Source organism: Calidris pugnax, unplaced genomic scaffold, assembly GCF_001431845.1.
Source record: "Calidris pugnax isolate Ruff unplaced genomic scaffold, ASM143184v1 scaffold58, whole genome shotgun sequence".
Classification (NCBI taxonomy): domain Eukaryota; kingdom Metazoa; phylum Chordata; class Aves; order Charadriiformes; family Scolopacidae; genus Calidris; species Calidris pugnax.
In genome coordinates, this window is record NW_015090868.1 from 6324308 (window position 1) to 6350638 (window position 26331).

The window sequence follows — 26331 nt, forward strand, 5'->3', positions numbered from 1 at the left end:
CAAAATTCAGCTGACATCCTCCCTGATGTTCAGCTTTGAAATAAATTCTAAGCATTAGTATGAAGAGGTGTATCTGGCATCACAATCGAGTCATAGAGCCAGAGGGTTTTGCTAGCTCTGTGTTAAAATACATCCCTAAAACTAGAGTACAGAGCAGCACATGAGGTGGTGTAAAAATTCTGCATGAGGTGAGGTCCAAAAGCCAAGATGCCAGGGGCTATAGGTAGGAATAAAGGCTACAGTTATATGTCTAAAAAGCTTTCTTTCCTGACTCAGATCTCTGGTTGAAACCTTGGAACCGTTCTGTCTGATGCTAAATGTTAGGATCCCCGTTAGCGCTTTATCTCATGGTATTTGCAAAGCTCACAGTTTCTCTCACATGGAGAAATTAGCTTTCAGTACACTGTGCATGGTAGTACTTTCATTTTTAAAATTGTTTTAGATTTGCAAGCTCTACAGGATTTTGTACAGCAGTTAAAATACTTTTGTATCTGCAGATCATGGGTTGGTTTTTTTACGCTGTGTCCTCTAGGGATGCTCTCAGGCTGTAGATGAGGCCCAACAGCAATGTTCAAAGCTACCACAGAAACTCTCAAAAGCCAAAGACATTTCTAAAGGTGACGTAAAAACAAACAACTCTCCCTCCACATCTGGGTTTATGGATGTGGAGGAGAATGAGGTAAGATTGGCCAACCATCACTTCTTCAGAGGTGATGAATGAGAAATACCGTGTATGGGTGGGTACCTATGTGTGTAGGGAACATGTACAACTATATTATGTCACCAAGTGTGGAAAAGTACAGTTGAGAGAGAGCTTGTACGGTCTGAGTTCATGCACAACACTTTTGCAGTGTTTTTTAATCTATCTCGTTATGTTTGTGCTCCTATTTGCACTTCATTTCAGAGAGTATCTGCTGAAACTTGAGGTGCAAGCAGAAGTGTGGTGTGACTCACCAAGTGACATTTTGTAAACACTCCTACTCAGAGAAAGGTTAAACCCCTTAAAAGTATATATGAAAAGAGAAGCATTCACGTTACTCAATATTATGGGGTTTTTTTACATTATTACAGTCTCAAGAGATGCTGCTACTCTGTACCATACTGCAGATATGGGAGAAATAATCTATTTCAACAGAGAAATTAGTATTTTTTAGTATGAGACTGATTTGACATAATTTACTGGAGGTAAATTACGTTGTCCAAATTTCTTATAAGTTCTAAACTGATGAAGAAACAAACTTCTGAAACAGATCTTTTGAAACAGAAGTAGTATTTTTATGTTCATTCTGTTCCTGGGCTCATAAGTGTCCTCTTGCTCTAGACACCCCTCTCTAAAACCAAGGATGCAAAACATTTGTCCTGTTTATTTGAATTCCATGATGAGTGAACGCTTGGTGTAGTCCTGGTGTCCTGGAGGAATAAATACTCCTATACTAGATGTTCATGAAAGCGTTTCTTTGGCCTTATAGCTGTAGACAAGTGAATCAAGGAAAATAAGCCTGGAATTAAAAAAAATGTTTCTGAATCGCTTTATCTAATACCTTACTGCTTGTTAGGTATTGAGAATACGTTGGGTGATGTAGAAGGGAGAGAAGACAGGGTTCAGTGTTTGGGGACAGATGGCAAAGAAAATTGAACACATAATTTCCATTTTAAGTTCTGTATCACCAATGTGGTTTTGCACAAGGGCTGAGCTCCGCCTCCTTATACTGAGTTTAGAATAAGAGGGCTACAAGGTAAAAACGGGCATGGGGACATCACTTGCAGCATCAGTTTGGAGATTTTGACATCAGCTTTTAACAATTAAAAATAGAGGTATTTTTACCCATTTGTGCAAGCGTATGGGTGTAATTTGATTGTTGATTACTAAACTCTGCTATGTATTAACACAATGAGTTGATTCACTTATCTCTGAGTCTCCTTATCTGTGTCTTGACTGTCGAAGCAAGGCCAGCACTTTGGTGTCGTTGGCCATCTCACACCACTGCCCACAGATCTTGCATTAAAACGTTAGGTGACTGGTTTTGGAGCCTGTACTGGGGTCATACGTCTGCTTCATGAGAATTGGGTAGGAACTGTGCTCTTCAGGCCCGACATTTTCCTGTGTGATGGAAGGTGAACATTCCTAAGGGCCAGCAGAAAGCTGCGCTTGAGACCTTCGATTCACTTCAAGGCTGTGATGACATTTATCTCCCTCTCTCAAGCGTTGCTCCACAACTCAAGATAATTATGTAGCCTAACTAGTTTTTCCTCATTCTAATTGATTAAGGACTTGTTTGGCATTTAATCCGCCTGACTTCTGCTAGTGTTTCTTGTGCTATAATAATAACAAACCTAATCTGAAACACGCTGGAATGTGTTCAGCCTTGTCCTTCTCTTTTTTTTTTCACAGTGATGAAAAATATGGATTGGTAGTAGCCAAACAATCCTATTTAGAGTTAACCAACACTCCATGCTTTTTAAATGGTGTCATCAATTTTTGAAAATAATGCTGTTTTAAATCACCATTTCAGCCACTCTTTCCCCGAGTGATGGTTGTACCTGTGACAGAATTCTAGAAGCAGGCAGAATATCCAAGTTTTATTCTACAAAGCTGAGAATCTTCACGTTGGGAATCAGTACCTAGAATTGCTGCATTCCTTCTACCCATGTTGTAAGAATGATAATTTTATATCCTATTTAAGAATTTGGCTTGGTGAAATCAGCTTTATTTGCCAAACACAACAAATTTAATTCTTTAAGAACTCAATTTTACTAGCTCTCTGGATGCACCCTGAGTATCTGTTCTTGTGTTGTCCATCACTTCTTTTCTCAAGCATGCAGGCAATCTTCTCAGTTCGAAACTGAGAAACAGGTTTCTCAAGTCTCGAACGTTTCCTGTTATTGTAACTATTTGGAGATCAATTTACATCTTTTGGCTCAGGCATATGTCACTTTTCTTCTGGGGATGCTGAGAGGTGATCTGGTCTCAAGAACTTCAGAGCTTCATATTGGCTCTGACTCATAATTGCACAATGATCTCCTGGTTCATGTCTTTTGCTGGAGATCTTGAATTATGACATGGATGATGAAATTCACCATGGATAATGATTGTGTCTTTCCTTATGTGTCTTTGAGGTGAAATTACTGTTTCTTATATGTGTATGTCAATACACATATCTGAAACCCTTGACACACTGTGCTGTATGTCAAGCCGGCTGTTTCACATCTGCATCTGATTGCTTTTCATTAAATTATTTTAATAGTATTCCATTGCTCTTTTGAAGTTTCCATTGGCAATTTATTTATCTCTAAAAATCAAATCTCCTTTTATAGCCATACAATCAATTATTGATTTTGTGATTAAGAAGTAATTTGTTCAGATTTAATCTATCTTTCCTTTTCCGATTGTAGATTTGAAACATTGCTGTGAATAAGATTTGGATTTTAAGCTGGTTGATTAAGTTGCTTCACTGTTTTAATTGCAGATTTTAACAGCATCTTCTAGCTATTTTTGTGTACCCTGGAGGTCCAGTAATGCCAAAGAGTTCTTTGGAACCATTTGGAACAAATGATGGATATCTGTTCACATGCTTAAGATTCTTTTCTGAAATGCTTATTCATAGGGATAGTCCCACTGACCTCAGTAAGGTTATTTGTGTAAATTCTAGTTGATCTCAGTAAGAATTATGGAACTGGACCCCCAGTGACCTCTCATAAGTAGCACAATCTGGGTTGTGTTCCAAGTCTTCCATAAGGTCTTTAGAAGATATTTTCAGATTTTGGATTAAAATGCCAAAGTGGCATTTTAATCTGATGGTTTTAAATATTTTTTGAATGATTAGCGTTAAAGACATCTGCCTATTCTGAGCATAGGAAATAACCATAATATTATTGGTAACAGTGTGATATCTATGAGTAAATGTTGCTTTTTAAAATATTAATTACTGGATATGGTATCTTATTGTCCTCTATTTACATAGCAGCTATTCTAGAGTTCCTCAGCCCTATCAAAAGTGAGCCCACGAGTGCTGGGATAGGCAGTATTTTGACGTACTTCAGGAATTGGCTGAAAGCTTGTGGCCAGTAGGCAGTATAGAGGGATTGGTGCAGCTGTTTAACAAATATTGGATGCCAACATGCTTTTCATGTATCTTTATTCAAAAAGAAGCTGAAGATGCAAAAAGCCAGTGTCAGGACTAATTTAAACCCAGTGTCTTTTGTCTGATTCGAAATAACAGAGCATAAAGCCCATACATTGTGTGGTGGTTTTCAGAAGCACTTTCATAAGCACGTTCCCTTATAATTTTAAGGAATTATACTGAAGCCAAACAACTACTGTGTTTTGTTTCAGTACAAGTCATCCCTGTCCTGTTCTTGTGCTCCCAATCCTTGTTGTTCCTCAGATCTACACCAGTTACCCCAACGATCCTTGTGTCTTCTAATGTTGAAAAGGTTCCTATGCGTACACCTTATCCAGTAGCCTGACAGGGTGCTTCCAGGGCGCTTGGAAATTCTAAGATCATCCAAACATTTTTATCAGAGAGGCAGTGGAGAAGATATATTCAATCACAAGAGGTAAAGTCATCCACAACTCGTTCCTTGCAGATCTAAGGAACATTCAATATTAGTGTTTCCATTTAGCCTGTGCTCCCACCCATCTGGCAGGATATGCATTAGAAATTGCAGTTGATCTCAAAATACACAAAACACATTACACTAAATTAAAAATTATACCTGTCCATTGACAAAAGAGAGAGCAACATTTACAGAGATCAAACATGCGGGTCCTTTTTTCATTTTACAAATAAAATGAACATGATGTTCTCTAGCCTCATATTTACAGAAAGTATAAAATAGTGTGAACCTTCTTGATGCACAACTGAGATCATTAATATATGCAGTATGTTATGAATATTCATCCCCAGCACACTATGGTTTCTGGCATTGCTTCCACTTGTATTTGATGCATTCATTCCTTTCATGTTTTCCTACTTTAATATAGAGCGTGGTTGATTTATTTCCTAATCCATGTGAATGTGAACTTCCTCGGGCTGCTGCAAAACTTACGCTTTTGTAATTCTCCTACACACAGCAAGAGGCAAAGGGAAAAGTTTTTTATTCATTTGGTAATCTGTTTCTTTTCTTATTTTTGTTTTTTTTTCCTCAAATCTCAGCTTGGAAACCAGAAAGTAACTGCCCCTGTGATGGAGGTAAATGCTTCACAGACACACAGACAAACAGCAACAGAAGCTTCTCCACTGCCTCTTCCTTCTCCTGTGGTACCAGTTAACAGAACCTCTTTCTCACCAGACAGTGCCACCCATCTAGTGCCATATTCTTTGCCAACGCTTGACGATTTTTTGCCTTCACGCTTTTACAAAACCCCAGCCCTTTCACAGTTCTCTTACAAATGCCCGTTCCTAGCTCCCGAAAGCCTTATCCACAGGAACGAAACGGCCTCTGTGAGCACAGATTCTGCCATGAGCGAGTGCTCCTCCCGCACAGTGAGTGAGTCCTCCACGGCCATTCTAGATGAGCTGCAGACTTGTAGCTATGATACCACTGACTGCTCTGAGACACCTTCCCCAACCTTGAGCCAGATGTCTGCTGTGTCAGATGGCACCACCTTAACCAACACTGCTGCCACCTCTCATGTAATTATGCTTCCTTTTTTCCTCCTCCCTTTTTGTTCGAACAGGTTGTCAGAGGGGAAAAGAATTCAGAGTTGTCGTTATCCCCTTGCACAGACGAGTATCCCATTAGGAGTGTTCTGTGTTCACAGTCTGGTAGTGTGTTTTGCAACAGTTGTTTAAAAAAAAACCTATAGGTATAGCAGATTTGGTGATGGGAGTATGGTTCTAAGTTGTTGCACAATTGTATGGTCAGCTAAGGTCTATCAAACACTTTGCTTAAAATAAACCAAAAATAATTTCAAAAAAATATCTGTTCCAAATGCATTAAAAACAAGAAATCTGTAGAGTTTGAAGACATTTGTTTAAAATATCATTAGCCATATACAGCTTTGTGGAATTTGCAGCCTCTGGGCTACCAGACTTTTTGGTTTATACTGAGGTATAGATTTCAATAATGTAACTTCATAGTAAATGTTGGCAATGTTTAACGCAGTTTTTTCCCCAGCCATCACCACTGACTGCACGAAACTGTTTTTTCCCTCCTCTAACTAACCTTTTCCTCTCCTAAGCACAGTTTTTTTCCGGGAGTGAACTTCATAAATAATCTCACAGTACCCAAATGTCCTGTTACTTTTCTCTTGGTTAAGTCAAGGAAAAAAATAGCATGCAATTAGGCATTTTATACATACATTCACTTTTCTGTACCTTAATACACTCATATATTGGTAGAAAGAAGGTATGGAATTTGGGTCAAATTCCAATCACTTCTGGTTTCTTTTGAGATTATCTGCATGATTAAAATGAGTCAGAACAAAGCCTGCATTTAAATTGAGCAATTTGTTGCTGAATTAAAAAGCAGAGAGATGTTCTGAGACTAAAGTTTTACTGGGTCACAACAGCGTTCAAACTTTATACAAATACTTCACCATTTTCTTTTTAAGTCTGAGAATAACAAACAGTGTATATATTTTTAAAGTTTCATGTATATTTTTGTAAAAAGTATTTAGAGCCTAAACTTGCACATTGTCACCTGGAAAGTCAATGATCTGTTGTCAGTGCTCTGGATGCTGTTAAAATAATAATGTTAATAACAGGCATGGAAAAGCTGTAATTTCTAGCTCTTGTAACACAGCTCTGAAACCTATTAACCTTTTTTTTTTTTTTTAACAAAAAAGTCAGTACTATGAATCTGCATACAGCCCAGGAGTTGTAAGCAAAGATATCATAACCACTGTAGACTGGTACATAAATAAGGCTCAATCACTACATGACCATGCTATGGGAAGCATGGAACATTTATATTTTCTTCTAACCTACTTCTAAAATAATCAGTTAACTGTATTTGTTTTCTTTGAGCACCATTTTTGTAAGGTCTGTCCTTCCTTTCCTTTTTTGGGTAGTCTCCCTGTAGAGGGATATGTTATGGTCAAGAATGACCACCCCTTTCTCTCTTAGACACGGCAAGGATGAGCATAGCACTTGTTCATCATTGATGGACAGAGAAAGGATAAGTCTCCCACCAAAGGACAAAAATCCCCAAACAGTCCTAAAAGCCCCACAGTAATTAAACTGCTGGCAAGACCCACCTCTGCAGTGTAGAAAACTGTCTCCTACTCTCTATAGAGAAGGACCAGACAGATGATGGATGGGGCTTTGAGCAACCTGGTCTGGTGGGAGGTGTCCCTGCCCATGGCAGGAGTTTGGAACTAGATGATCTCTAAGGTCCCTTTCAACCCAAACCATTCTATGATACTATGACTATAAATGTGTCCATGAAATGAGAAAATGATGGGGAAGCTGGTGGCACACACATCTGTGCTGCTCTTGGCTCTACTTCTGTAATGATCTTCATTCCCAAAGGAGGCTCCTTATGGTTTTGTAGATGAAAACTGCTGAGAGAACAGTAAAAGTAATACTTGATGGTGCCATCCAGCACTGTGCCTGCATAAGACAGAACTCCAAAGACTTTATGTCCACGTTGGGGATATTTGTTTATTTTTGACATTCTTAATGAGAGCTTAGGGAAAAAGGTTTTACAGCAGATCTTCTGAGAATAAACAGCATGAGGAAGAGCTGAATCAACAAAATTGTAAAATATTCCAGGCAAAAGGCAGAGCTAAACATAAAACTGTGGTTAATTGGCCATACTTTTAGTCACAGATTACAGCTTCTTTGAAAACCTGAAGTATGAGAATTGTAATTCTAAATTGGGTTTATGCTCAGAATTGGAGTTAAAATCAGAGAACAGCTGGTTTTGGAAACTATTTTTTCTGATTCTATTCCAATTATGAACATGCCCCTTATAAAGTAATTTTCATGGGTTCTTTTTGTTTATGTAGTTTAAAATTGCAGAATCTAATGGAAACTTGGAAACGGAAGTACACATTAGATTTTTGCCTTTTCCCATGTTTCAGGACTGTCTCAAGCTTCAAGAATTGATTCTGAGTATTTTAACCTAATTTAGCATCTTGAGGCCAGGAGTGTACTGGGCAGGATTGTTGCATAAAACAGCTCAAATGTCTATGATGGGACCTCCCTCCCTTTGCTGTCCACCTCAGCAGAAGGTTAGGAAGCAGCTCCATCCCAAATAGATACTTTGCTCTTATTCAGAAGCCCAGAGAGCTGCTCTTTCCGATGCTCAGGCAAAGTAAAGGAACTTTAAAGCTTGTAGCTAGAAGGAATCTTGCAAGAGTTTGATTACCTGGCAGCAGCAGGAGGTGGCTCTGCCAGCAGTGGAGCACAGGTAAAGATACTGGAGAAAAAAATAAATGGAGGAGCCTAGGGAAACAAACAGCATGAAAGAGATGAGGATTATCTTCCCAGTAAACTGGGAAATAGGTGCATTTGGTGAAATAGTTATTTTCTGTAGCATCTCATTTTCCCACAAAGGAGATTACCTGGGAAAGTAAAAAGTCTAATTCACGAATAGGCATCTTAAAGATTTCACTTCCTTTTGAAACCTGGGAGCAAACTCTGTCACCTGGAACTAGAGCATCACATTGTCAGGCTGAAACGTCCAAATGCTCCCCAATGATTGAACTTGAAACTTTGCAAAACTATCTTTTATCGCTAGCCCTTCCACCAGTGCAAGATGCCTCAGATAAATAAATGCAATAGCCACCTTCATGGAAGCTTTCCTTCAAGAGAAAGTCATCAGGAACTAAGAAATTATAGCTGAAGTAAGAAGGGGCAAAGTTCTGGACATAGATGCACCCTGCCTTCCCTAGAAACAAGCTTTGCCCACAAGACACCCTGCAGGAAAAGAGAATGACTAAACCCCTGAAGTAGGGTAGAGATGGTTGGGCCACATCTAGGAACCTCATCTGAAAACATGGCTTCATACCACTCAAAATGCTATCTTTGTGGAGCTTTTGTATCCTTCCAGCTCCACATTCTTTTGGTTGGGAGGATGGTGTGAGAAAAGCCCAACTGAGTTTACATTTTGGTTCTTGACTTTATTAAGGGAGGAGATACTTAAACACAAGTTTGAATGGAGGCATCACTACAACACAGACTGTTCAGCTCAGTTCTGAAAAGAGGGGTCCTTGAAATGAGAAACCCCTGGATGCACCCAGGAGTTCACAGGATGCCTGAATTTGTTGTGGTCTCTTAGCTATTGGAGGCCAAGACATTAAAAATTTCAGATAAATCAGTAATCTCCACAATACAGATGCCTACAGACATTTAAATGCTTTTTAATAAGGTGGGTTTTTTTAACTTAGGCTTTGCTGCTTCAGATAGTCTCATGTTTTACATTCACAGTATGTTTTAGTTCTTTTCTTTTGCTATAAAAAATTGAGCAAAGTTTGTAGCACTCTGGATTTTGTTCAGATTTAAAGAAGAGTTTTGCATTAAAAGAGGTGTTAGAGAGGGCTTCCCTCCCTTCTCTGCTGAAATACTTGCTCCCCTCTCATTTCATTCAATGCTTTCTCAATATCTCTGATGTTTCAATCCTTGCAGTACTCCTTGTAAAAGGGCTACCGCCTGGATTCTAAACCCGGGGGCAGGAAAGCAGATTGTTTCAGAAGCACCTTCTGTGACTAAAGCCTAAATGGCTTGTGATGCTGCCGTACTGCCGGCGTACTTGGCTGTCCCGTTATATTTATTTGATTTTGTTCTGTTGTTTTATGGTTGTGAGGGTTTTTTATCAGAGCTGTTTATTTTTATTGCGATAGTTTACATATCGGCATCCCATAGGCACTCCAGCTGGCTTCCGTTTTTTAAAGAAGCTTTGCCTCACTCTTTTTAGCTGGCCTTAATGACACTTTGCCCTGAAGTTCCCTTTAATATCAGTAGGGTTTGAGCACGTGCATTAAGGGAATATGTCTCTTGGAGCGAGCCATCTGTGGCAGGCAGCCTTTGTCACACGAGAGGAACTTTTATTGTCATCTTTGTTGTATATGGCCCTTGACTGTGCCACAGGGCACAGGGCAACGAAACTAGTGAAGGGCCTGGAAGACAAATCATATGAAGAGCGGCTGAAGGAGCTGGGGCTGTTTAGTATGAGGAAGAGGAGGCTGAGGGGAGACCTCATCACTCTCTACAACTACTTGAAAGGACACTGTAGAGAGGTTGGTGCTGGTCTCTTCTCACAGGTAATTAACAATAGAACGAGAGGGAACGGCTTCAAGCTCCAACAGGGTAGGTTTAGATTGAACATTAGGAAGGAATTTTTCACTGAAAGAGTGGTCGGGCATTGGAATAGGCTGCCCAGGGAGGGGGTGGAGTCACCATCCCTGGATGTGTTTAAGGGACATGGTGTAGGGGAGGACTTTGTAGAGTAGGGTAGATGGTTGGACTCGATGATCCCAAGGGTCTCTTCCAACCTCAATGATTCTATGATTCTATGATCCTTGTTGCCTTGACCATGGTCTTTCCGTCATCTTCCCATGACTTCAGGACGTAGGAGGAGAGGAGGAGGGGGGAGGTATAAGGTATATAAGGAACACGTTCTGCCCCCCTTGTGATGAGTTTTGTATTTTCAGTGAACGCAGATGCCGTTATGGCCGGGTACCTGACAACCAGTAATTGTTGTGTGGATGGCAGTCTTGCGTCGCTCTGTTTGGGATGGCGGTCGGAGGGCTTTGTGTGTGGAGTTTAATGGGATATTGTTTTATTTCTCTCAGGCTCAGATCACAGTGAATGGGAACTCTGGCACCGCTGCCAGCCCAGTGAGTCACTTCCAAAGGCCTTTTTCCCCTTCTTCAGCTTACCCTCCACCAGCTTCGCTCAATTCCAACATTGTTATCATGCAGCATGGCAGGATGATGGGTAAGCCTCACACACAACGTTTGCTTTATACATTACGCAACATATTCCCATTCATGTGGCAAAGACTGCAAACAATTGCAGAGGGCTTCACAGCCATAATGAAGGTATTGTCTATTCATCTACCTTGGGGAGGAAATGCAAAAAGAAAAAAAAAAAGAAGCATTTATTGTTAGATACAGTAGTGATCCTGGAGTTGCTACGAAGTTTTATTACTTATGTGTGTGAGGGTGACCTCTTGTCACCTTCCTAGTAGCTTTACTGAGGAAAGAGCATATATCAGAACAGCTCAACCTGTGCAACCCCTTCAGATGTTGCCACCTTTAAGAAGCCAAGGGCCAACTTTGTACACTGGGTCTCCCCACAACTTCCTTAATCTTCTGGCAGTAGAAATACTGCCAGCAAAGGGCTGGCAGTTTAAAAGCTCTGGGCTTTTAAACACCTAAAGCCATGTCAATCTATTATTTCTTTATGCATTTTTTTGTAGGGCATTGTTAATTTTTTATTAAAAAACCCATGATCAGCCTTAGAAAGCTGCTTTGCCAGTATAATCCAGTTTTGCCAGAACAATTGTTAGCTCACTGCTTTTTGTGCCAGTGTTTTGCATATTCAGGTAAGACTATACATGCAAAATAATTTGAATGTGGTCCTGGAGTTTACTTTGTTATTATGCACGGAGGGAAATTAGGTGACAGTTCTCACTGTGAGACTTAAGAGATCAGGCAAATGCTGCTATCCCTATCATAGTGATAAACACGTATACATGGGTTGGGGAATGGGTTTGCGATGGGTTTCTCCACATCCCAAAATTCTAGATTCTTTGATGGCTTCCAGTTTGCTGATGTAAAGGCCTATCAATTCTGGTTTGTGTATACCTGAAATAATGTGCTTTCCCATGACTTTTGCTCTTGTATGATGCTGAAGTTCTGTGTTCCACAATAACAACCTGATTTAATTCTCTTTGCTTATGTAAAAATCCCACCAATGCCTTCAGTTTGAGCCTTATGAAGAATGAAGGATCAAATCCAAAATGTTTTCTAAATTTAACATCATGCATTTTGGGAAGAAGGCCCAAATATTCAGACGTTTGCCGTGCAGAGTTGCCCCTCGCCATATATGTGTAGCGCTGGATTATTTACAGGATTTCAAACTTGAGTAAACAGCTGAAAGAGGCACACCAAATCCATCTCTCTGCAGTAGGAATGAGCAAAAATATTCAAATTAAAATTAGATCCCTCAGTCACCAGAGCTCCTTTTGCTGATTTATATTACAATTCAAATATTTTGCCTCAGCAGAATCAACGGATGTTAATGTCACACAAAGGCAATTGTAATCTTTGCCAACAGTGTTAGAATATTTATATTTACTCCCTACATTCATTTTTCCTGCAGTGGAAATGTCTCACGAGCACTATACCTGCTCTTGCCAAAAATAAAAGATGCTTTGTCATAGCAGCCCACTAATTTACTGAAATGTGCTGCCTGAAGGAGAGGGGCTCTTTTTCCTGCTTGCACAAAAGAAGTAGATCATCGGCAGCAGTACAAATTTTCATGAGACATCCCAACAGAGTTATTTTAGAGGGAAATGGTAATAGTGACATATTAATTTAATTAACTATAAAGGAAGATTTGGGGAAGGTGGGTAAAATATTGCAAGTCACCACAAACCAGCAGCAGCCTGCACAGTTCACCTGAATATCGTAGGTGGATCATCAGAATTGCTCTACAGATGCCAAGTTACTGAGGTCCATTTTTGTGGATTATACATAGTGGTGCTTAAACATACCAACATAACTTTAAGGGACAACAGTTGTATTTTTTAAAATATATTAATGCATCAAAACTTACTGTTTCCAAACACATATCAGTGAAGTCTTTGTGGAGGGCTGTTTAGAACCTGTCGCTGTCCTTACAGAGCAGCAATTTTCTATAGTTTGCTAGATTTGGGGTGGGAGAAGCTTGAAATCATATCATTAGTTTCAAGGAATGGTGCAAGAGTTTGTTTGTGTAGTTGGGGTTTTTTTTTGTGAGCAAGATGCTGTGAAAAAGTACTTCTAATCTAAGAAGATCTGAGTTGAAGAGCCTGTCTGGCCCTTCAATAAGATTCTAATTCTGTTAATGTAACATTAAGTGTAGTTTCAAGGAAAGGTGCAAGAGTTTGATTTGTAGAAGGAAGGCTGCTGCCACTATTTTGCAATAGATTTTACTAGGTTTGTGGGTTGGGGTTTTTCTTTGTGAGCAAGATGCTGTGAAAAAGTACTTCTAGTCTAAGAAGATCTGAGTTGAAGATCCTGTCTGGTCCTTCAATGAGATTCTAATTCTGTTAATGTAACATTAAGTTGGACAAAATCCTAGCTAAGATGGAATTTTTTTTCAAAGTATTGTGTATGCATGTGGCTAAGATTGTTGTCTTTGTGCAGCATCATGAAATGAGGAAGCGTGTTATAACTGCCAAGTACGATTATTGTATCTTTATACAATATTCTGTCATGTTGTCTTTACAGAGTCCACAGAGACATACTCACAGCATGTTCAGACTGTTGGCAGCAGCACCACCACCAGTACAATACCAATCTGTAGGTCCTCAGAAGAAGAAAAAAAAATTACAGTCATTAAAGCTCCACATTATGCAGGGATTGGCCCGGTGGATGAATCTGGAATCCCTACAGCAATTAGAACGGTAGGAAATTCTGGGGAATTTGGGTATGAACTCGTACAATGAACTGATTGTTGGTAATGGGTTTTTCACATTCTTCTGGTCTTATATAATGTGGAATACAGTGTGCGTAATCAGCGAGCTCCTGAATATAATATTGTGTGTTGACGGAAAAGGAGAATGCTGATGGGAGCATAATTGGGCAACCTCATGTTTCTAGTTTTAATTAGAAGCAGCCAAAACTGTGTGTCTCTTTCTTGCTTCTCTTCTAGCTCTTGCCTTTCGGAGATAACGCAGTAATTGGATTTCTTTTATTATTTCTAAAATAAAGTTTGTATGTGCTATATATATGCATGCATGCAAGTATAGGTATATATATGTGTGTGTGTATAAAAAAGCCTCACACTTGTGCATTTTTAGGTGCAATGGCTGCATGCATGCAAGTATATGTATATATATGTGTGTGCGTATGTATAAAAAAACCTCACACTTGTGCATTTTTAGGTGCAATGGTTCTCGTGTCATCAGGGCAGTGCAGAAATGAATGGTTTTGTTGTGATAATGATGGAAGGGAGTGGGGTTTTGGTGGCAGCGCAGTATATAGTCGTTGTGCCCTGGAGTGACACGCGGAGGAGCGGGGTGGCAGCCCTTCCATTGTGCCTAGCCCCGCTTTTTTGATCATCTGCCACTAGTCCCTGCCCGAGCGGTCCCAGGATGTTGAACTGAGGAGTTTTGTTTTCACCATGCTGAAGCATTCTTTCCACTCCGCTGTCAGGGCAGCCTCTTCTGGCTGCTCCAGAGAGCACAGTGGCAGCTGCACTGGGTCCCTAAAGGGATTTCTCACTGGCCTTCCCAGCCAGAGAAGAAACGCTCTGCCAGACGGAGAAAAGAGTAAGAAGAGAGGGAGCCAGGATGAAAGCAGCAGAGCCCTTACAGGTGAATTCTTGGTGAGGTGGAAGGATGTAGGAGCTGTTGGATGTGTCCCCTCTGCCACTGCTGACATACGTGGCTGGGGTGTATTGCCAAGAGCTGCTTCGACGGATTGAAAAAATTAGGGGGGGAAATTGGGAATTGGTGGAGAAAAGCCATAGGAAAAATTCAGAATGAGTGGTAGGATTGGGGGACAATTTTGATAAGAAAGGGGGGAAGGTCTGGCATTTCTTGCTTTAGTTTTGACATAAAATGTAATATGCTCAGAATCTTTTATAAATTAATATTTTTCTTTGTAATAATGCTGGAGTTTCCTGCCCCCTTTTTAAGTAAATATGTGCCTGTGCTTTGTATAAGATAATTATTTTTGCTCTTTTTTTCTTAATGGCAGACTGATTTAATACGATGCATATCGGTAATACAAGATTATAACAGAAATCCCCCTCAAGTGTGCTAAACAGAGTGGGCAATCTGCCAGCCTATATTTAACTTTCTGATCGTGTGGTCTGAGTCTCTCAGATTTTCACCTAGAAACGTAAAGTAACTTGAATAGGAAGTTTTCCAGCTGGATTTGCTCTGGGTTGGGTTTGTGTTTCAGTTTCAAAATATCTTCTGTCTTGTAAACTTCATGTTATAGAAACTATCCTCACAATGAGATAGGAGTTAAAAGATGATGCTCTGTGTGTGTGTGTGTTGTGTGTCTCGTGTCCCACTTCGTGTCCTTATTCTGCTTCTTAGGACTTAGCTGGAAATGGGATTGTTTTCAAGATATTGATCTGTAATGAGATTACATTTTAAATGTGCACGAGTGTATCTGAGCCCTGTGTACTCCCAGTTGCCAAAGAGCAAAGGTGATAGAGTTGTCAGCAAAAGGCTTGAATGCGCTGCACCTTGGCACCTCTTAGAAGTGCATTTCTGTGAAGAAACATGCAAAAATGGTACAACTCCATTTTCCATGGAGAGTAGAAGGTAGGACATGTCACTCACTCTTTCTCCAAGGGCAGTGAGCAATCCAAATAGGCATCTTCTCCCAGAAAGTTCCACCTCCCTCCAGCCGGAGAGATAAAGAAGTTTTCAAATTAGTTGAATTTATCATTGCCTGCAAAGTTAAAAGTTTCTTATTCTTCCATCTGTATGAAAATGGCAAGTCTGTCAAAAAAAGCAGGAAATGCAGATTCACGGGTGATAGGCAACATACACACTGTGTTCTGAAACACTTTGCTACTCAAAGGTAAGCTTTAAGATGAGAATTTGGGAGTGTCTGTATTCCAGATTTGGAGTCCTTTTCAGGGGTAGAGAGATTTTTCAAGCTGTGGTTAACTCCTCCGAGCCCGTCCTTACTCTCTGAACGTGGTTTGTGCCAGCAGTTTAGCCAAGGAAAGCAGAGCCGTGTTCCTCTTCTCTTTCTGTTCCTGCAAACTCTCTCTGTCCAAAGCTGCCAAGAGGGGAAGGATTCCAGTAAAGCTTTCCCTTCTCTCGGAACCTCCATCCCATGTCAGCGTGTTCCCTCCATACCATTGAGCTCCTGCCAGCCCCGGGAAGTGCAAGTCTGAAGCCTGAAAACTCAGATCATTGTTAAGTTCTGCCACCATGCCAAGCCCTGCCCCAAAGACGGGGAAATTCCAAGGCATTACAAGTGAAGCCTCTGGAAAAGAGAGGGTAAAAATGCTGTTCACTCAGAAAAGCTTTCAGTCAAACGGCACCGCCAGAGGTTACCACCGACAGGGTCCTACGAAAGGCAAAAGACAGATTCATGGAAAACAGTGTGACTGCACTGTTTGAGACCATTCAAAATGATTGCTTCGTGTCTAACTAGCAAAATTAATCTGTAGACTGAAAAGGCCTCTATTTACTAAGAATGAAAAAAAAAAAAAAAAAGAAAAAAAAATCAACTCCCACCAGTTCTCTTTCCCGTACTTAGTGATGTAATACTTCAGCTGGAAATAAACCAACACAGAAGGTCCACTGAAAGTCATAAATGCCTCCTTTAATTCCACACTTTCTGATGGATTATTAGAATACTGCAGTGATTGTGGACTTCCCTGAGTACCAACTGCAGATACTGATAATATGCTCTTCACACTATTTGGCTGATTGTTCATTGACATATGAGGATATCATGTTCCAGCATTTAATTGCAACAACTTTAATGTATGCAAAGCAGGGTGGCATCTGAATGGCTTGGTGCATGGTCAGCGCTGCTAATTCCTCAAACAAATGTTGGCGTGTGGGATCAGTGAATATAAATTGAGAAAATATATTTTTAAATTTATTTAATCTATTCATTAGCTAATCCTATCTGGCTTGTAATGTAAAGCCAAATTATTGGCTGAGGCTTTAAAGCCCAGGATGGGGGTTGAGGGGCAGATGATGAGAGAAAAACATTCAAATGTCCATAAAGATGTCAGGACACCTTCTTCTCTGGTCACCTGGAAGCTTCTCCACACCTGATCTCTGTGTGGAAGCTTCCTTTGATTTCACTGAATTTCACTGAATTTCTAGAGTTGGAAGGGACCATAGAGATCATCTAGTCCAACTCCCAATTTGTGGAGGACCTGATTGATAAGAGGATCCAGCAAAGAGATACTTAATGCACCTTTGTTCCTTGACAAACAGTAGGGTCCAGTCTATTCACCTGTCACAGATTTGAGCTCTGTTGGAAGACTCTTCTTGGCCCAATACAACTAGAAAGGCAGTTTCAGTATCATGGGACCATTGCAGGTTTGTATTGCTCTGGGAAGTGAGGAGCAACCGTGGAGGTTATGCCCATCAGCATGAATCCCTTCAGATCTTCTGGACTTCCTTGTAAACTTTTGAACATACATGATCCTGGAGCACCAAACAGTATACTTTTTTCAAATCCAGCTAAATTTTTCTTACCAGAGTTCCACTAGTAGAGGTGTTTAATACTTCTAGGGCAACAGCATTAAATGGTCCAAATCTGCTTCTGAATATCTTCTCTTTGGCAGAAATCAGGAATGTTGGTAGGTGGGGGAAGGACCTGATCTTGATACAAAACTATATCCCCTTCATCTCTTGCAAGCAGGTCTGGGTAGAAAGCATAACCTGCCCCTTAAATTTCCTTCTTCCTCAGCAGATCCCTGAGTTTTTCAGTTGAGTGTGAGCTATTCTTTTAAACAATGTGGTTTTTTAAAATGTGGTTTAGTAGCCATTTTGTGAGAACTCATATTGATTCCTCAAAGTATGAGAGCATTTTCAGCTTAGTCCCTTATAGTGAGAGCTCACCATCGTTAATAAAACAGATTAATTATGTTCAGTAACTGTAATAAGTATTTAGGGCAAAAGCATGATTCATTCAAGGTGGCACGGAGCCAGGTGAGCGCACTCAGATCTGTCAGTTATTTTGTAGAGAAGAATTTGTGGATTTTCACTTTTCATGGTAAAAGGAGTGGGCAGAGTGATTGCAGATTTAGTATTAGCTAATGCAAGATATTGTACATCAAGAGGGGTCTTTTGCATGAAAATAATTTTGGTAGATCTGCATTAAAACTTTCGCTTTTCTGACTGCTGTGGAACAAGTAATATTTTAGGACCTAAGAATAATAATACTCAAAGCATGTTTGCCTCTGTGTTATCTCCTTTTTTGAAATATTATCATAATATCTCAGAGAACATTGCAACAAAAGAGAAAATGCAGAAGGGTAAAAGAGAAAAATAATAAGAAGCACCAGCAAATGTTGATATGAGGAGAGTTTGGGAACTTTAGGATTGCTTAGTTTACAAAAGTAAGGATAAGTATAATTTAATGAGTGGTTGTTGAAAGGTATATTGTATTCGCTTTTCTCAAAATAGAAAAGTAAGTTAAAATTAAGTTGCCTGGGAAGGGAATTTGAAACTGATAAGATGACCTATTGTTTGTTTACAATCCAAACATTAACTCTTAATTATAGTGTTGTCTTAGTTCTTTTCTCAGTAGCATTCCAAAGTTTTTCTGCATTATTTAAGTTACATTTTGAAGATAATTTATGTTGGAAATCGCCTGTAAGTCCAAAAGAAGCTCTTTTTACACCCTTGTAATGGCTGAGGTGCTTGTATTTTGGCATTGTAAAGCTTGTAAAGTATCTAGCATTCGTCATTGTCAAATACAGGGCACTAAGAAGATAAACTCTTGATCTGGCACTAATTATTCTGTTCCTCACCATTGTACCCTCCAAGATCAGAGTCCAAAAATGATTTGGTCTTCTGCGTCTTGCAGAACTTGTTACAGGAATTCCTAGATGGAAAGCTTAAATACACCATTTGAAATAGATGGTATGAAAATGATTATATTAAAAAGGGGGCAAAACATAACAGACTTCTTGTCCAGAATAACATTGAATCTCTGATCAGATCTGTACACGCGGGTATTTTTCTTTTTTTGTTAATTGTCAAAAACTGTATTTTATTCAGACAGTTGACAGGCCGAAGGATTGGTACAAGACAATGTTCAAGCAGATCCATATGGTTCACAAACCTGGTACGTACACTTTTCTCTTGGCTGGTACATACCAGTGGCTTTAATACCACTTGGTTCTCAGTGGTATTAAAAATGCATTTTTCTGTGTTTTAATTGTCTACTATGTGAAAATATAAGTGTTCACCAAGTGTTAGATAATGAATCAAATCAAATGGGTAAATTGGATGATAGATTTTACTCCAGAGAGACACGTTTTTCTCTACTGGATTTATTTTATTACTAAAGCTAAATAAAAATTAAAGTGATGAGAGCAGGTATGCAACCAGTATGATTCCATGTCACTGGGGAGCTCAGTGAAGTGATGCTCATCTCCAGTTTGAGGGATGAGAAATTGGCTGCTGTAAACCTCCTATGATACCAGCTTTCTGATGGAGAGCTCACGTGTCAGAATAGCATGGGCAAGTGAACAGCCTGGTTTGAGGATACATTTGCTGCCTGAACTGTATTTTTTTCATATAATGTCTTATTTGATTTTGCTGAACTGGAGCTTTGGTGACATTCCTAGCTTTAGAGTTAACGTCCTTTATCATGATAATCACCAAGGATGTCAAGAAACTCTATAAAGGGCAATTATCCTTGTTACACCTCTGGAAGGGAGGAGGCTTTATTCGGCTGAGGTAGAGCTTGCGCTTAATGTGCTCATACAGAATTAGTGGGAGAAAAAAGAATGTAAGCAGGAAAATTTTTGTGTACAAGATCTGTTTTGAACACTAGTCACATAGTAGATACTTGAGGTTGCTCTTTTTGATAAGAACAACAACATAATAGTATCTATTAAAGGAGAGCTCACAAAAGGAAGAAATTGAGCTTGGGGTAGGGAGAAGAACAGACAAAAAGGTATAATTTCCAATTTGGCACAACCACTAAGAACACAATATGGGTGACCTGATAAGATACCGTTTTACCAATAAGGTGGTAAAAATAGCCCATGGTAAGTCTAATGGGAAAAGAGAGTCTTCAGAAAACACCTGTGAGATGAGGGAAAGAAATACAGCGCTTTTTGCCTACCAGTCTCCTGTTTGTCTTTGCAAAGCCAAAGCTGCGTCGCTGTGATAAACTGGCCCGGATTGCACTGCTGTAACACGTCTGTTTCTTTTTGTAGATGACGCCACAGACATGTATAATACTGCATATGCATACGGTACTGGTAGGAATTATTCCCTCACTTCCAAATGAGTCTTTTGTTAATGTCAGCAAGTAACAAGGGGTAGTTTGCCTGCTTCGATAATGCTTATATAAACACTTTTTATTGTCTTGTTGGATCTCAGTTGGTGTTTTTTCATGCCTTTTTTCCCAAATGAAACAAAGTTTAATTTTGGTTTCATTCTTACCGCAGAAATGAATTGCAGCTGTGGGTCTCTCACTGCAGCTGGGAAATATTGTGGTGCTGTGGGTTCTGAGTTAGTTTGGCTAGTGATTGTGAATAACGCAGCCTTTCCTTAGCCACACGAAAAGGGGACTACTCTGTGAAAGCACACAGTGCTGTGTGACAGTACAAATGCTAATTGCGTAGGTGGGGAGACAAAAAAACACCTGAAAACACCTTTTTTAAAACAGGCAGTAAGAGTGCCCAGTAATGATGACTCTGTTTTATGTTCTCATTCAATTTTGCTCTAGGCACTGGTGTGGGTGTTATTCAGCTGCAAGAAACATGTTCATCTCATAGATAAATAATTGTGTCTTTCAGAAGGTTATAACCACGTGATAAAATTATTTAAAAGAACAAAAGTGAAAGTGTGAAGTGGCAGTGTTTTTTATTAAAAAAACAAAACACAGTGCCTTGTGCAAAAAATGCCATTCAAAATTGTTCCATGTCAGCGTTTGTTGCACAGGACACGCTGCCTGTTTGTGTGCTGCTGAGAGCATTTGTTGGGGGTCAGTTGTTTGAGACCTGTTTGGACTCTTGTGATCCTCTTCAACACACACTATTGCCTTGGTGTCCTAGATTAATAGTAATTATTAAAACAATGGGGAAAAAAAGTGCATTTCCTGCCTCTTCTTTTCCTTCTGAACATAGAACCACTGAGAGGCAGGACAAGCCTGGGGACTAATAACAAACTATCATTAAGAGCTCTGATGGATTCACACAGCCATTAACTTCTCCCTGCCTCAAATTAATCATTAATTTATTTAACTATACTGCACTTTATCTGTGTGTTTGTGGTTTGATATAAAAATATATAAAAATTATTCCAATGAGCTCCATAGCGTACAGCAACGTGCATTTAAAAATGCATTTGCATGTTTTTGTAACCTTGCAGCTTTATTGATGATCTGTGGGTTCTTGTAGCGTTCCGTGTTGTGTTTTATTTAAACTCACCCTCATGCTGTGACTGTTTCTGGTTTTGTTTTATGTTAGGTAGCTACAGCCCATCCTTCTCTGCTCAGGCACACCCGGCGGCAAAGACGCAGACGTACAGGCCGTTGTCTAAAAGCGCTTCTGACAGCAGCTCCGATGCCTTCAAGGTCTCGTCCCCTTTACCACCTCCACATGTGCCACCTCCGGTCCCACCGCATCGTCTGAGGGAACGGTCTATACCAGAAAAGTAAGTTAACATACTTTCAAAAAGTGTTCTTAACCCCATGCTGCCAGTACAGGTTGGGGACTGGCCTGCTGGAGAGCAGCTCTGTGGAAAAAGACCTGGGAGGCCTGGTGGACAACAGGATGACCATGAGTCAGCAATGTGCCCTTGTGGCCAAGAAGGCCAATGGCATCCTGTGGTGCATCAATAAGACTGTGACCAGCAGGTTGAGGGAGGGTATCCTCCCCCTCTGTTCTGCCCTGGTGAGGCCCCACCTGGAGTACTGTGTCCAGTTCTGGGCTCCCCAGTTCAAGAAGGACAGGGAACTGCTGGAGAGGGTACAGAAAAGGGCCACAAAGATGATTAGATGATGTTAATATAATTAACAGAATTATATTAAGCAGTTTCAAATAATTTGTCATTTGCATAAAATATGAGAAAAGAGCATGCTAAGTGTTTAAAATTAAGACCATGACTATGGCTTTTTAAAAACTTTGTGGGTAGTGGCAATCCAGAAGGTAATTCAGGAGACACAGGTATTGCAGAGGAAAATGGGATTGCTCCGTGGTTACCGATTTGGGCTACTCTGGTGCTGAGGGCAGGTTGCCAGGGGCTAGCATTGGGCTGCCTCCCAAAGGTCTGAATTTTGTTTAGCAAGTCACACGGAAACGTAAATTTTGTTCTCAAGGCACCAAAATGTGGATCTGCTTGGCTTTGATCTCTGAAGCTCTGCGAGTCGTGGGCCTGTGCTGGGCCAAACGCCTCGGTCGCAGAGGCTGAGGCCTGTGTTACGGTTCCTTTTGTCAAGCTTGGAAATAACTGAATTTGGCTGTTCAGCCTCTCCTTTTAATCCTCCTGCACGATAAGACAGGCAGGGAAAATCTATGTTCTCCGGGCCAGGGGATGCCAAACACGTTAGTTATGCTTTGCCTGCTGCTGACAGCTATAGCTTGTCAATCTTTTCCTGCCATTGGGAGAGTCTTTTTTTAATTGCCTATAAAGCCCGAGTATTTAAAATCTCACATAAGAGGCTTAGGTCCACATGTATCACAGTTTTATAGCTGGGAGGCAAGATACGGTTTGCATTAACATAGTCCATAAGGGATTACAGGCTAAACAATGTAAATTAAGTGAACTGAGGGCAAATCAGAATTTCAGCAGCATCTTTTTTTTTTCTTCAGTGACTTGCAGCATAATGCAACTTGATCAGAACACTTCCATTTTCCTGTTCGTTCACAAAAAATACAGCCTTTTCTGCTCTGAAACTAATTTTTTCCTTCGGTGAAAATAAACAATAGAGAACTACTTCCCTTGAAATGTAGGGCATTTTATAAAAAGTGGTGTCTGTGTGCCAGAAATTGCACTCACAAACACACTCTAAATAAAAGCTTCCCCATAGATTTTTTTTTTTTTTAATGCATGTGACATGTACCTTATGATGTCAGGTCACATCAAAGTCACATCAAAAAGCCAGATAGGACTGATAGAATTTAATCTCCGTGTGCTCTTTCATATTGTAAATACAGACAATAGAAGCTAGGATTTCCCCTTTCTTTTCCTCCATTCTTTGAGTTCCTAGGGGGTCATTTTACACAGAGCTAAATAAAAAGATGGGTGAGTTACAGTTTTTCAAAAACCGTGTGAGTCATGACTACAGAAACTGCCATGAAAAGGTAACTCTCACTGTGACGGTAACTAGCTAATATCCCCCCAAAATGTGTAGGTGGCTACTAATATAACATGGCAAATTACTGAAAAAATAGAGTAGTAGGGGTTACTTTTTATCCTTTGCGTAGCACTACTAAATTGAAAGCAAATTTATAATTTTAGAAAAAAGGGATACATTTCTGACCCAAATACAACCGCCAAATTCTTGGTTTTGTTTATCTACTCAGATTTCCAAGGAAATAGTATAGTGCTTACAAGGATATTCAGGAGCAATTCTACTACAAATCAGGATAAAGAGCATCTATTATATTTTTATGCTGCCTTTTAAAAATTTCCTTATTTTTTGTCTCAGAAAATTCTGTAACTATTTCAGTAGGGACTTACTATGGTATTGTATGATGACAAGAATATCTACTACTTGTCTGCATTATTATAGTGCATTAAAAAGTACAGGGAATTTGCAGTTTGAGAAGGCACATCATGGTGTGTTGACACAGTATGTCAGGGAAGTTTTTAACCTGGTCTGTGAGTTGTAACAAAAGAGTGAGTGACCACACAGGCTGGACATCCCTGGTATTTTTCCTGCGGTGAACAGGTTAATGATAGAATCATAGAATAGTTTGGGTTGGAAGGGATCTTTAAGGGCCATCTAGTCCAAACCCCCTGCCGTGAGCAGGGACATCTTCATCTAGATCAGGTTGCTCAGAGCCCCGTCCAACCTGACCTGGAATGTGTTCTTCTGTGGTGTCCCCAGAGCTGGACATAGTACTCCAGGTGGGGTGTCACCAGAGCAGAGGGGCAGAATCCCCCCCTGGCCCTGCTGGCCCTGCTGCTGGGGATGCAGCCCCGGGTGCGGGGAGCTTTCTGGGCTGTGAGCACACGTTGTTGGGTCATGTCTAGCTTCTCACCCACCAGCATCCCCAAGTCCTTCTCAGCATCTGCTCTCCATCCCTCCATTCCCAGCCTGTGCTGATTCCAGGGCTTGCCCCCACCCAGGGGCAGGATGCTGCACTTGGCCTTGTTGAAATGAGCTTCACATGGGCCCAACTTCTCCAGCCTGTCCAGGTCCCTCTGGATGGCCTCCTGTCCCTCAGGCCTGTCACCGCACCACTCCACTGGGTGTCATCCACAAACTTGCTGAGGGTGCACTCGGTTAAGATGATACAGTGGTTCAAACCCTGGGATGCCAGGCCAGATATAAGAGAAACCAGCCTGAAATTCATTTGTGTTTGTGTGTTTTTCATGCACAGAGCTGTAAGGCAGATGGCGGTGACAGTAAATTAACTCAAATTGCTCATGTTTGTTATTTAGAAATGACTGGGACCCCCCTGACAGAAAGGTGGATACCCGCAAGTTCCGCTCTGAACCAAGAAGTATTTTTGAATATGAGCCTGGAAAGTCATCAATCCTTGAACATGAGAGACCGGTAAGACACACAAGTGACATGGGTAATACAGTAAAGAGGTTTGGTGAGAGCTCATCTTTTTATTATTTACTACTGATTATAACTGCTTAGATGAGTTTTGAAGATCCTTTTCCAAATACGATTTTGCAGCAATTCATCTTTGCTCTTTCCTGATGGTTGTGTTGAAAATGTGAGTTTGGCTTTTCTGCTAAACTTAGCTCTTCTGGTATTTCCAAGAAATCAAACCACCACTCTGCAAACCTAATGGATGATGAGCAGAACTGTGAATTAATGGAACTGCTTTTTCTAATTGGCACACATCTCCAGCACTCATTTTCAGCACTATTAACAGCACATATGGTATCTGATTAATTAATGCATAAAAATAAACTATTTGTATTTTCAAGATGTGCCTAATAGACTTCAGGAGATTTTGGACAAATACTAGTCAGGGTTGCACGGAGAGGCTGTGGAATCTCCTTTCTGGAGGTGTTCAGGACTCACCTGGACACAGTCCTGAGCAACCTGGTTAGACCCACTTTTAGCAGGAGGTTGGACTAGGTGACCTCTAGATGTCCTTTCCAGCCTCAATTACTCTGCAATTACCGAGTGTACATTAATGTGTAATTAGAAGTCTTTATTCCTGCTTTCTGAATAACGATTGCAATTGTGGATTTTTTCACAAGCATGTCTGATAAAGCCACACTTAATGCATGAAAAATGACCACTAACGAGAGTTTTCATTTGCTGAAAGACACATTCCCCCAGCCTTTTTAATTTACCTTTGTGCTACCTCAATATTTTCTTATTTCAGGAAAATTGCTATGGCAATATTGGCAGTATTTTCTTTTCTTAGGCTTTTACTTTGAGGTTGAAATGGCTGAGGGAGTCTAGTTTAAAAGAGGGGTTTATGTAATCGATACTGGATTATTATTTGCTTCTGTATTACGTGCATGTTCACATAATTTATTTTACTAATTTAAAATAAATTAAGCAAATAATTGAATTCCAGAACACGTAGTATGTCGACAGTGTGAAACACCTTGACTGAGCACCTTTCCCTGGTGTTTTAGTGGTCTTTGCAGGAATATAATTTTGGTTAGCTAGAAAATACTAAACTGTTTCTGTGAAATTAAATTCTTGCAGAACTGATGCATTTTTCAAAGAGGAAATTGGCGTATCTAGATGAACTGCAAATAAATCAATGCCATAAATGGGTTTTAGTATTTATTGTGGAGCTGAACTTGTGAAATAATTTTATTTAAAAGGTGATGGCATTTGTTCTGAGCTTTTTTGATTGCCAGGGCTGCATTATACACACTGAGGTCATTTACCAGCCTTCCCAATGCCCAAGAATAACAGTAGATTCAAGTTAAAAGTAATAAAATTAGAGTGATGTTTCAAGAATGGCCTCACTTTTCTAATAAATTACATTTTCTACTGTCATATGGGAAAAAAAATCATAGAGGAATTGCAGTGCTGATGAATATGATCGTAGATCCAATTTTTCTAATTTAGGAAACTAATGAAAATATTTAAAAAGTGACCTTGCTGACTGTTTGAACCTGATTTTTTTGTTGTTTAACTTGCTTATGCATTTTATTTTTTTGTTCTCAATCAAGATTTTGAGCTTTGTTTGGTCCTTAAAATATTATCAACCAGAAAAGCCTTAGTCACGTTGTACTTACTGAGCACTATCAGTCAAGGGCAAGGTCACACTTTTATCATCTAAAGCCTGGGCTAGAAGTTTATATTTAGATGTAAATAGAAGGAAACATCTCTTCATAGAA

At 40.0% G+C, this 26331-nt stretch overlaps 1 protein-coding gene across 6 annotated transcripts in view; it reads left to right on the forward strand.

Annotated features, from left to right (window-relative positions):
* The window catches only part of SORBS2 (sorbin and SH3 domain containing 2), a 181540-nt gene that overhangs the window by 112953 nt on the left and 42256 nt on the right, over positions 1-26331 (forward strand). For 3 of the 6 annotated variants that reach the window (XM_014945544.1, XM_014945543.1, XM_014945545.1), the window contains exons 2-8: positions 5157-5636; positions 10742-10886; positions 13388-13563; positions 18880-18946; positions 20049-20093; positions 21306-21492; positions 24448-24562. In XM_014945544.1, the coding sequence (XP_014801030.1) occupies positions 5157-5636; positions 10742-10886; positions 13388-13563; positions 18880-18946; positions 20049-20093; positions 21306-21492; positions 24448-24562 (1215 nt within the window). The remainder of the gene's footprint in view (positions 1-5156; positions 5637-10741; positions 10887-13387; positions 13564-18879; positions 18947-20048; positions 20094-21305; positions 21493-24447; positions 24563-26331) is intronic. The other 3 variants (XM_014945546.1, XM_014945547.1, XM_014945542.1) reach the window with 2 other exon arrangements.